Genomic DNA, 12,673 nt, shown 5'->3' with positions numbered 1-12,673 from the left:
CTTTAGGGGAGGCGCGGTGCGAGGGAAAAAAAGTAAACCGGAAAAGCTATCTGCTTGCTGTCTACTGATGTGAGAGAAACGTTACTGTTTACGATCATCAACTCTGTGGATTTAGGAAAAGTTGGTACTGGAGCGGGATCAGTGGAAATGTTTCCTTAGAGGATGTTTTGGCCAGTGATAACGTTACTGACGTCGGACCACTTTTTCAGTAACTAGGTAATCTAACGCATTGCTATTTCAAATCCAGTAGTCAGACTACAGTTACTTATCAAAATCATTTTATGCGTTACTATCTTCTTTGTTATTTAATCGTATTTCCTCTACTCGCCTTTGTCGAAAGTGACACGTCCTCTATGCGACAGAAATGTAAACAATGGAGGGAGATGCTTTATAAGTCCGATTTTTATAAGCTTTGGGCTTCATTTTTTAAAGTCGCTTGCAGATTTAATGAGCGGCGGGTTGCGTCTTTTTGGGCTCGTTTTTGAACGTGAAGTTGCTCATTTGGGCTTGGAAATAAGCAGAGACTCACAATAAATCCCAGAATTTGTCCGTCATTAAGGTAGTTTTACTCCGTCTCTCCCTGTTCATCATTTCCAGGATGATCCGTCCTGCTGTGTCTTTGTTAATGTCAACTTAATTTATTACCTCTGAATGATGTCGAGCCGCCAGAAAACTGCAAACATCGAGACCAATATGAACAGCGCAATAAGCGTGAAAACAGCCACGAATAAGCGTGTCCGTAGTTGGCAATAGATTAATATTACGGTAAGTGTCGCAGCCATCGGAGCTGTGGAGCTGCAGGAGGAGCTCTGTGCGCTGCGACATCAAACTCAGGGGCGTAACGCAGAATCTGGAGTCTGGGGTGGGGGGGCTTTAAAATTCTTAGAGTTTTCCAGACAACAGTGGACCACACAAATTACTCATGTTTTTTATTTTTTGTACAATCTCCTCTTCAGTTCAACCTTATCAGTGGAGACACATTGTTGATGTTACCATTATAAAATAACTTACAATTAAGTATTGGCAAAGCTCAATGTGATTTTCAGTTAGTTACTACTTGACTTGAAAGTAAACAGAGTTTATCCTCCGACCCCCTCCACGGGGAGGCAGGCCTTAAGCTCCTTGAAAGAATGATTCCTCACCCTTTCATACTTTGAAAACCCCTGTTCTAAATAAAAGCCTGAGTGACATCCTGTTGTGCAGGATGGGTGCCAACAACTGAGTCACATGTGACCTATAAGTTCTTTATAGATATACGGTTCATCTTCATGGTATAACGTGTGTTTTTTATTAGGGTGGTCTCTATGAGGCAGTGAATGAAGTGTACAAGATCATCATACCAATCTTGGAGGCTCGAAGAGATTTTCGCAAACTGGCTTCCACACATGACAAGCTTCACAGAGCTTTTGATAACATCATCCAGAAGGTAAAGACTATAATGAAACTTCTAATTTATTTATCTAGGTGATGTTAAACATACAATAGAAAACCTTTTTGTGAGGCTGGGAGCCATTTTATAAAAAGCTTCTCATAATTATGGCTCTCAAAATGAATCCTCATGTAAAAATAGTATTTGACGTAATAAAGAAAACATGGCACACGTGCCATAGTGATTAAACTGATTTAAACTCTTCTTGTTTTCCCCATCAGGGCCACAAGAGGATGTTTGGCACCTATTTCCGTGTGGGTTTTTATGGAGTCAAGTTTGGAGACCTGGATGAATGGGAATTTATTTACAAGGAGCCTGGAATTACGCATCTGCCCGAGATATCACACAGGCTAGAGGTACAAGGGACTGGACTGTATGTGTGCTTTGACTGAAATGAAATGGGAAGATGGTGCCCAGCTGGACTGGTAGAATCCCATAACAGCAGAGAGACTTTGAGTGAACAGCATGAGAGAGTGCAATAACTAGCAATTATCCATCTGTTTTTCGTGAGCCTTTTAGGAGCATGGAAAAATCATTTACATGCTTGTGAGGGGAATTAACTCCATATAATGTCAGCATCAAGCATTCATCTCACCAGGGAATCGGCTATGCTATGCATTATAATATCTTTCAGACATCAACATGGATAATCCCAAAATATCCAGTATTTTATAAAGATTATATTAAGTTAACAAAAACTTTCCCTCTTCTCAGAACTTCTATAGCCAGTGTTTTGGAGATGACACGCTGGTAATGATTAAGGACTCCACACCTGTGGACAGAAAACAGCTCAACCCCAGCAAGGTAGGTCACTGTACTACTGTATTACAGTTTTTCCACTGATGTCTGTCAAACATCAGTGAGTAAGTATGAAGTTTAATGGTTACCACTGATCAACAAATAATAGACACTAAGAATTGGCACTGCCAAACACTTTTCTACTTTGTCTTAGTTGTTTTGCTTCTTTCCTTTCCAAAATAAACCAAATTTATTTTTCATTTAATTGACTATCCTGTCCTCACTCATCAATATATTTTTGTAAAGTAAATACAAAGTCTTTGGTGTGTGTGGACTGGATATCTGGAGGGGATTCAAGACTATGGCCCAGTTTGTGCATGGTCACTCTCTTGAGCATTTACACATGCTCACTTTCTAGGCTAGTCAGGTGTCAATATAGCACCCTCCTACATATATACATAGGTAAAGTATTCCTTACCCATATGTAGTCCACACTCAATTTAAACTATTCCATCAAGAATATCTTCAGTTTTCAATGAATGCGATGGAAAACATCCAAGCAAGAAAGAAGAAAACATACAATGCACTAAATCTCAGTTCTCAAACAAACCACCACTTCTGTCTAGGCATATATTCAGATCACATACGTGGAACCCTACTTTGATGACTATGAGATGAAAGACCGTCTAACGAACTTTGAGAAGAACTTCAACCTGAGGCGGTTTATGTACACCACGCCCTTCACCAAGAGTGGACGACCTCGGGGTGAGCTCAACGAGCAGTACAAGAGGAAGACCATCCTCACCACCATGCACGCCTTCCCCTATGTCAAGACACGCATCAATGTCATCCAGAAAGAGGAGGTCAGTTCCATAAAAGGGATGGGCTTTTCTAAAAAAAAAAATTGACAATGTAAGTGGACAGGAATGAGATTTTTACAATACAAGTACCTTGAGTAAAAATATGACCATGACAGTGTATACTGAGCAAAAACAGTACACACTGAAAACTGTTAGTCCTAAATTTGCTAAGACGGATTAAAATATTGAATTAATATTTGTCATTTATATCATGTGTTTATGTGTTCTGATACAAAGACTAAGTAGTAGTTTCTAAGCACTTCCAGCACAAAATGCTACACATATTTGTTCTGGTCTTTGTGGAGTAACAGAAATATGATAAACTGATAGCATCAAGTTAATTAGTCTGGCTAATTGCACGGATGAACTTCTTGGGTTTGACTTATTTACAGACACAATGCTTTAAACTTTCTACATGTAGTTTTAAATCATCCAGCCATTATCTAACATACTTATGCTTGTAATGTTGCGAGGGGGGACTTGGTATTTATCTCCAGTGGCGAGAGGTGGGGTACACCCAAGACAGGACGCCAATCCATTGCAGGGCAAAAAAGGAGACAGGACAAACAACCAGCATACACACGCTCTCACACCTAAGAAAAACTAAGAGGAATCATTTAACTTAACAGTGATGTTTTTGGATTGTGGGAGGAAGCCAGAGTACCCAGAGAGACCCAAAGCGTGCATAAGAAGACCGTGCAAACTCCATGCAAAAAACCCTTTCCAATTTTCATGTGATGGGTTGGGGTCCTTCAATTTGCAAGTAATGACTGTTTATGTTTTTTGGAACTGGAATTTTTTCCAAGCAGCTTAATTTGTCTTTCTTTTGGGGAAAAGCCAAGTCAGTTTGTCCAGCAGCTGACTGACAGTGCTCAATAACAGGTATAAGAGGAGCAGTACTGCATGACCTTATAGCACCATACTGCTGGAATAAACAGCAGTTATTACAGCCCTTAATCATAAAAATGTTAAATCATAAGAGACTTGTTTCAAAAAAGCCAGTCATGGCTTTTTCACACAGTCATGATTGGCATGAATGTGTGAAACTTTATTGTGGGTTGGTCTTCATACCAAAGACCAGCCCATGCATGTTTGACATTAACACCATTACATTACAATAATCTTACCTCTCTATTCCTATTCCTTCTAGTTTGACCTTACTCCTATAGAGGTGGCCATAGAGGACATGCAGAAGAAAACTAGGGAGCTTGCAGTTGCCACACATCGGGAGCAACCCGATGCTAAGATGCTACAGATGGTGCTACAAGGCTCTGTGGGAGCCACTGTTAACCAGGTAAGCAGGGTTTCAGATTTATTTTTGAATTAAAATAGCCCCTGGTCTGATTTAATGCTTGTGTGTACATATAAATATATCTATATATAGCTATAGATCCAGATATAGATCTATATCTACATATAGATATATTTATGTATATATTGCTAATGATCAGTGTAAATGCCCTGAAGAAGGGGAGTATTTTAATAAAAGAGCTGGACACGGTGCTTCTGCTCCAACGGTTATTATTAACTTAGTTTAACTTACAAACATACACAATGATATCAACGCTGAAACAGCAGTATATTAGCAACGGAGCTAACAACAGAATTTGTTAATCTTCGGCGCTAACAACTGAATTTGTTAACATTCGGAGAATAAACTCATTTACAATATACAGGTCTGTATATATAGAGAGAGAGTCATACCTGAAGAAGGGGAGTATTTTAGTAAAAGAGCTGGACACGGTGCTTCTGCTCCAACGGTTATTATTAACTAAGGAGGAAGTTCCGGTGCTCTTCATTATAGCTAGCGCAAGCGCTAGACTTGCGCTAGCTAGTGGTCAATCCTGCTGGTTGGATTTGACCACTGCTTCAGCAAAATCAGACTTGTCAGCCTCTGAAATAACCAAATTTCAATCCATCACATCAGCAGCTTTGTAGATATAGAAGTCCACAATAAATCCTTACATTTAGATTTTCAAGATCTTTTTAAAATAATAAAAAAATGCTAATAAAGAGCTTTACTTTGCTATTATGTTTTAGATTGTTAAATCATACATACCGTTATTGCTGTATAGGTGCTAGAGCTGCAGGAGATGTCAAATAGTGTGTGAGAGAATAGCTGGTGTTAGACAAATCTGTAGTGTGTTTCAAAACAAAATTATTTTAAACAACTGTTAGCATCTAAAATCAGGTTTACCATGATGGACATTATTGGTGCGGTTGGCAATAATAACTCTACATACCAGTCTCTATTTGTAAAACTTCTGCTCTGTTTTGTCATACAATGAATGTATAACAAACTAGATCACCTTTATTTCTATTACATTTACAATTTTCATCTTAGTCCATGTCTTCATGTCAGACAAAGGACAGTGATCACACATCAAAGCTTTCATCCTATCTTTAACCTTAATCCTTCCTTTGCTTCCTCTTGATCCAGTTAAACGTCAATCCATGGACCCTTTCTCCTTTCATGTCTCTGCTGCGTGGCGTGTTGAACCGGAGGTCTCTTTGATCTGATAGCTTCCAGGTTCTGCCAGCATGGCGAATGTTGGAGTAATGACAAAGCAAGCTTCAATGTCTCCGTTTCCTTTCCCCCCTTATGTTTTATCTTCCAGTGTCTTAATCTGACAGTTTCTCTCGCTCTGACTTGATGGTTGTATACATAAGGTTAATGCTCAGCAGCTTGGTAAACATATAACTCCTGATTGTAATCAGTGCAGAAGGCTGGATTTCTGTGTGTGCGTGAATCTGTAGCTCAGACCCAGGACTGAGGCCCAGACCCAATGCATTTATGATGCTAATCAGAGCTGTTTAACTGTGCCTGTCGTGAACTTAGTGTGAGCATTCTGTGGTTTTATGATGAATATAAGTTAGGATAACAAGATTTCATGCTGGGGAAATGGCAGCCAAATGGTGGCGGTACGCAGGCTTGGCGGGGCCTTTAGCCATTCAGTACGCTAATCATGTCTCCTTCTCTGATCTGATCTCTTCCTCATGCTTTGGTTTAGTGCCTTGTTTCCTAGTTGCATTAGACAATAAGTTCATTTCCCCCCATTTCTAAACGAGAACCATTCTCATCCCTTCTTTTGTTCATATGCTCCCAAGCACTTCCTCTCATTCCTTCCTCTGCTGTGTTTTCCTTTCTCTTCCTCCCTCTCTAATTTTGTCCCTTTGTTTTTGTTCCTTCCCTCCACTCTCTCCCTCTCCGCCCATGCTGCAGGGCCCGCTGGAGGTGGCCCAGGTCTTCCTGAATGAGATCCCGGCAGACCCCAAGCTCTTCCGTCATCATAATAAACTGCGCCTATGTTTCAAAGAGTTTATAATGAGGTAAGACAGGAGCAAATGATCACCACCTTATGATACACACCACAGCAGATTCATGAAAAAATTGAAAAAGGCACCATAAATATACTCTACTTACCACCACCAGTGTGTGAATGACTGAATGTAGTGTGACATGCTTTGGGCTCCTCTGGACTTGATACAGGACGACAAAAGCACAGCTCATTTATCACAAGTTGATGCTTTTTAGGTGATTGATAGAAGTTCATGAGCCCTTTTTCATTTCACCAGTCAGTCTGTTTAGTGTTTTTGGTTAATGGCAGCTGCTGACAAGATTAAAAAAAGAAAAGAATCAAACTTCAAAGAGACTTTCTTTGTAGAAATGACAATATTTTTTGGTGTCGACTTGAAGAAAGTAAAAATCCTCACTAGACATTGTGTGGTCTTATTGCTTAAATTATGTTAATGCAGAAGGCTAAGGGTTTTTCTAGATTAAATCAAGTTATGATTAAAAGAATATAAATTGACAAGAATTAAGTTTTAATTCCTGCCATTCAACTTTCTAAACGCAAGTTTAAATTTGGGTCAAAGTATCAGTAATCTATGATAAAAAGAAAGGCCTTTAATGCAGCAGTAAAATCTCACACTGATACATTTGAAGCATCATATCTTTATTAGAGGACAACAGTAAAAGAAATCCCATGTTAAGAAGTAATTGTTTTTAACCAAATTACGAGTGGAATAATTGTTTATATCACAGCTTTTAATGCTTGGTGCAGTTCCCTTTTACCAAATGACAGGAATTAGTGTTTTCTCACAAGGTTGCAGCATTCAGAGGAAGAGGCATTACTTTATGTGGCCATTCCTCTTTACACAGTCTTGCTGGGTTTATCCAGAGTCCACTCTCTTTGCTTTTTCTACTTTTTTATTATGTTGAAAAACATGTTTTCAGTTTTCATGCAGAGCTCACCACATGTTTTATTAAAATATCCTGCTATTTCAAATAGTCTGTAATATCATGAACTATGAAACACTTACTGGAACCTCTGGAAGTGAAACAGACTTCTAGCACTACAGATCTTGTCATACAATGACACTTTTTGCCTTCCTTGCTTTATGTGATGGCAAATAAAATGTTTCTCATTCAGCCTTGTTTGTCACAGTTTTGTTTTGCACTTTTTGTTATTTATTTTTATAGTTGTTTACTCACAGCTATGGTGTCTATGAAGGTAGACACAATAGCTGTACAATATATTGCTAATATATCGTTATGGCAACTTCAGTTTGCACATTATCCATATTGCAAAGGACTGTTTGGAGTGTTATATTCAGCCAACAATATATTCCAAGTAGTGCAAACTTTGAATTTTCCATGCGAATGTAATATATACATTTTGAAATGCCAAGATCTCTCAAATTTTGAACAGTGACTAGTGGTTGAACTCCTCCCCTGGTGAAGCTTTATGAAAGTCAAAACTGATTCTTAAAAAGGTTCAGTGTGAGATTATGTTGCTGAAATAAAAAATAATATATTGTAAGACTTATTACATCTCTTTGCCAGAGGTTGCAATGTCTCTGAAGGGTTCTGGTTTTGTCCAGACAATTTCAAATTTAGTTAAAATGTAGAGTTTTTTGATATGTTATATATTCTAAATGTAATCTTAACCCTACTGATGGTGTCAAAGTGACACTGTGGATGTTTGTGTACGGGTATCTTCATGTTTGTGTTTTTGGCCACTCATCTCCTGTCCATGTGTGAGTTGCCTCCAAAAGATGGTTTACATTTTTCTAACCAACATGTTGCATCCAGCTGCCTTGATTGCTGCAAGCAGGTTGGCAAATATTTACACTAATTTCAGAAAGGTTTATTTTTCTATTTTAGATCCAAATCCAAACAAGACCGCGTAGAATGATTAATGTCCTAATCTTCAACAACAAAAAGCTGCTCTTAGTTTGTTGTATTATTTTTACTTCCCAATAGATTTAATGTGTTGCACCTTAAACGAAATGTTATGGTTATGAGTTATAAAACCAGCTCTAGATATAAATTACAAGAGTATGCAAACAAAAAACAAACATTTAAATACAACTGGTTAATCACATGCCCACATTTTTCCTTAGCTAATAAGCAAAGGCAAAATGTTTTTTGTTTCTCATTATAACGTCAAAAGCTGCTCCCCTTCTTCTCCTTAGTGCCTCTTAAAAGCAGAAACTTGTTCTAACCTGCTCTTGTAAAATGCATAATTGTAGAGATTAGGACTTAAACAACCAGGATTTTAGCGGGGCGTTGATTGATTAATGAGTATGGACCTGTCTGTCTCAAGCTTTGTGTCGCTGTGACTGGTTTGTAAACTGCCTTTGGTATTAAGCTATTAAGCTGGAGGATGATGTTTGACGCATAATGCAACAAAACGACTTTTCTTTCAGACCTAATGCTATTGACTTAAAAAAAAATTACCATCAGTAGTCCCATGATTACTAAATCAAGCCCTGCTGTGTGTAATTTCATCTCAGTATGCGTAGCGCTTTTATTTTTTGAAGGGTTCAAATTCTTCTGGGTATTAAACATTTGTGAGCAAATACAGCATCATAAATGCTTTATAGAATCCCAGAATCCCGATATGGGAGAGCATTAATCAGAGAAGCAGCCAAGAGGCCAAATATGCAGCAGTTCTGGAGCGAAATCTTGTAAGAAGCTTCAAAAGACTTGAGACGAGGGCAACAGATCACCTTACAGCAGGGCATGAACTCTCCACATACACCCAGAGTCAAATAGTTGTTTTCAAAATATATGCAAATAGTAAAATGGCCCAGTCAAAGTCCAGATCCTTGCAAAATTTGAAGCATGACTTGAAAACATGCATTGTGTCTTCAATCTGTCTGGGCTGAAGCTGTTTTGCGAAGATGAATAGGTACAAATTTAAATGTAAACACGTTCACGGAGTATAAATACTTTTCGAACAAACTTTTCCTCCATTTTGATTTTTATTGTGAGCTTGCAGTGCAGGAGAATTTTTTTTTATATTTTTAATGTCACCTAAGAAAATACAAGGATGATGCCTGAACTTGTGCAAGCAGATTTTACTGTAAAAGACCATCCTTATCTTTTGATTTACTGGCAGAGTGATGCCAAATATCTAAAATGTTCATCAGATGGAACGTTGTTTAGTCAGTCAGTCAGTCAAACACCAGCAGATGTTTTGTGACTCTACCATCATTACTGCTTTTACTGAACATTCTTACGCAACCCTAGTTTCCATATTACCTTCGTTAAAAGCTAAGAGATAAACACAGACATGTGTTTGCAATCAGCGCCTTCTTTCTTATTTTCTACATAGGGCTTTGTATGTTGGCCGTTAGACATGTCGTGATAGAGCACTGTGGAGAGAAACCACACTCTCTCTCTGCTCCAGATCCTTTTAGTGCTTTCCTTCATAACAAGGCTTTGTCCTTTTTCTAGCACATGAGGGAGACCAGAATGTTTTATTTGTTGGTTAGTTGTTTTTCCTCTGCTCTGTTTAACTTTGCTCTGGGTCATGCGCGGTCTGTTTCACATTTCAGCAGGAGTACTTGGAAGGAATCCAATCAACATATGGAAATTCCCAAGAGCCTAATAAACTGGAAACCCATTTAGAGATCTGGTGTGGAAAGGAGTCAGATTTATGTCAAGTAGTTACAGGACATTGTTAGCATGGAACACTGCAGTTATTCTTGAAGGTTTGAGTGGGAGAGAGGGGATTATGAATAGATCGGGTGCTCAGGATTACTTCTGGAGCTCCTTTTAGCTCTACACATTCAAAAACATGCAGTAGCGATTGAACTTGTTTTTCATTTCATGCTGTGGAACCAAATTTTCCTTATAACGGCTGTCTCATATTGTTTTGCGCTCTGTCTTGTAGGTGTGGTGAGGCTGTTGAGAAGAATAAACACTTAATCACATCAGACCAGAAGGAGTACCAGCAGGAGCTGAAGAAGAACTACAACCGCCTGAGAGAAAACCTGAGGCCCATGTTGGAGAGAAAGATTCCCGAGCTCTACAAACCCATAGTCAGGCCCCGGCTGGAGAACAGGTGAGCTAAGCAGGTATTTTTTAAATATGTAACAAGGGAATAAAGAGAGACATTTTATTTCAAGAGTTTAATGTATTTTCACCAATAATGCCAACTTGTTGAGATTTTGCATCAACACCAAATTACTTTTCAACCACAGTTTCAATAAAGACTGCCACTCATTAAGTATTTTTAAAGTCAATCATCATAAGCTTAGTAGATCTTTCACTAAAATTCAGTGAATTTTAGTGTCCATGAGACCGTTTCTCTATCGAAACTGCCAGGTTTAAATGTGCTAAAATTAGAATATTCTCCTGATTGTTAAACACAAAAATGTGATTCCTCATTTTTCCCCTGGCTGTAACTAGAGAAGTTAAAGAAAGGACCTTTTCAAAATAATAAAATAAACCTTTTGCAAGAAATGGATATTAATATGGCCTTTCTGTGAACTGATATTGCACATCTTTATAAATCCCATTATATTTGCTTTGTAATATTTCTAATATTATTCCTTGTTGTATCACATTTTTCTTGTCTTTTCTGATCCTTTGTCAGGGACTCTTTCAAACGCCTGAGTTTCCGCAGAACTGTGGAGGAAAACTCCTGAGGTGCCTCAGCTTGTTGGGAAGTGCTGCAGAAAGGAGACGAAAATTGTCACAAAGTCTAAGGCATAAAAGAAGATGAGCTGAAAAAAACTGCTGGTGACACCTCGGAAAGTATCTGAGAAAAAAGGCGTGTCAAAATGGAGTACTCACTTTTTTTTTTTGTAAATTCAGCATTGTGCATACATGCATGACCACTTTTATAATGTCATGTATGCTGCATAAGGACAGAGCACAGAAAAAAGGGTAAATGGTTATCCTTAGCAAAGTGTAGCTTTTTAAATATTTCACTGTAATATCAAGTCCTGATAATGCTGCAAACATTTTCTCCTGGTCAGCAAAGCTTTTTTACTGACCCAGTGTTCATACTATGTATATTCTGCTAATGATTGTGTCCTGTATGTATGTACATCTCTGAATGAACATGCTGATTGGCATATGGCACAGAATTAAAAGATTTGAATGATCAACAATTCTGGTTGGCGCTACAGAACTTCTGGGTATCTATGCATGACATTTTTTAGTTAAATGTTTAGTTTAATTATTTATAAAGTTCCAGTAATGGAACTTTATAAATAATTATAAAGTTCAATTATTTGAACTGGATGGATTATGCACTGGAGAAATATGTACAAATTTCTGCTTTAGCTTGCATCCCTGTATTGCCTCCTTACTTCTGGACATCCAGCATTTAATGAACAAACAGGAGCAGGAAATCTTCGCTGAGGTATAAACTGCAGTCCGCAGTTTAAAAATGCCACTTTTTTGTATATAGTTCCATTTACAAATATAAAAAAGTATTTTGCATTTTATTTGATAGCAATTTAACTTTTGTATGTATAGCAGTTCCAGTGCCAAATTTAAAGTATTTCTTTGTATCATAAATGAGAAACTTCAGGAGAATTGCAATATTTTTGAAAATCCAGCCAGCACAGGCTATGCTGAAATACTTTTTCAGTAAAGATTTGCAAGACCTGCTTTTGAACATGAAATATTGCTAATCTTATTATTAACATACATGACAGCTCAACCTTTTAGTTTTATGTTCTAGGTCCCAATGTATTTAATGTAAATGTGTTTATTTTTCATAAATAGAAATACATTTTAAATACATTATCATTGCTCAATTGATTATTTGTTTGTATTTATTAGCTGTTAGATTTTTTTAATGGTTTAGTAAAACAAAGTCATGGAACTTGCTGTATCAACTAAGTATTAAAGTGCATTTCTATTTTTGAACTAATCTAAACATGTGTTGTAAGATACATTTGTGGCATCCAAATCTGTTGTTTGTTGTGTATTTGTTCATACAATTTGTTTTACTAAATTAGGAACATTTGTCAAGCACAGTCCTTTTGCAGAAAGTTAATAAATTTAACATATGCATATTTCTTTTATTTCTATAAAGTCCAGTTTCTTTGTTGGTATAAAAGCACTTTGAGTTCTGCACTAAAAATTACTCTAGATTAAATCTTGTAGTGTTACGGAAAAAAACGTGGTATTAAAAGGAGCATGACTTACTACTAAATACATTAGTAAATAATTTTTTTAGTGTGTCCTAGGGTGATTGAAACTGTAAACAAATTAGCAATCATTTACTAAATATTGGCTATTGATAGCAAAAACTATTTTAAGTATCTTATTTTATCATTTAATGATTTCAGCCTGCAGCACATAATAAATGTATATTATTCTCAGATCTGGAACATT

The 12,673-nt window shown here is 37.4% G+C and overlaps 1 protein-coding gene across 3 annotated transcripts in view; it reads left to right on the top strand.

The window, feature by feature from the left end:
• The window catches only part of dock8 (dedicator of cytokinesis 8), a 58,357-nt gene extending 46,006 nt beyond the window's left edge, over positions 1 to 12,351 (top strand). For all 3 annotated transcript variants that reach the window (XM_044112611.1, XM_044112614.1, XM_044112612.1), the window contains 8 exons: positions 1,295 to 1,426; positions 1,651 to 1,785; positions 2,144 to 2,233; positions 2,794 to 3,030; positions 4,178 to 4,321; positions 6,251 to 6,357; positions 10,212 to 10,382; positions 10,917 to 12,351. In XM_044112611.1, the coding sequence (XP_043968546.1) occupies positions 1,295 to 1,426; positions 1,651 to 1,785; positions 2,144 to 2,233; positions 2,794 to 3,030; positions 4,178 to 4,321; positions 6,251 to 6,357; positions 10,212 to 10,382; positions 10,917 to 10,968 (1,068 nt within the window). In that variant the 3' untranslated portion in view covers positions 10,969 to 12,351. The remainder of the gene's footprint in view (positions 1 to 1,294; positions 1,427 to 1,650; positions 1,786 to 2,143; positions 2,234 to 2,793; positions 3,031 to 4,177; positions 4,322 to 6,250; positions 6,358 to 10,211; positions 10,383 to 10,916) is intronic.
• The last annotated feature ends 322 nt before the right edge of the window (positions 12,352 to 12,673 follow it).

The sequence above is a fragment of the Gambusia affinis genome, linkage group LG03 (genome assembly GCF_019740435.1).
Source record: "Gambusia affinis linkage group LG03, SWU_Gaff_1.0, whole genome shotgun sequence".
Classification (NCBI taxonomy): Eukaryota; Metazoa; Chordata; class Actinopteri; order Cyprinodontiformes; family Poeciliidae; genus Gambusia; species Gambusia affinis.
Note: the sequence above shows the minus strand (reverse complement) of the source record. Positions and strands in the feature narration are given on the sequence as shown.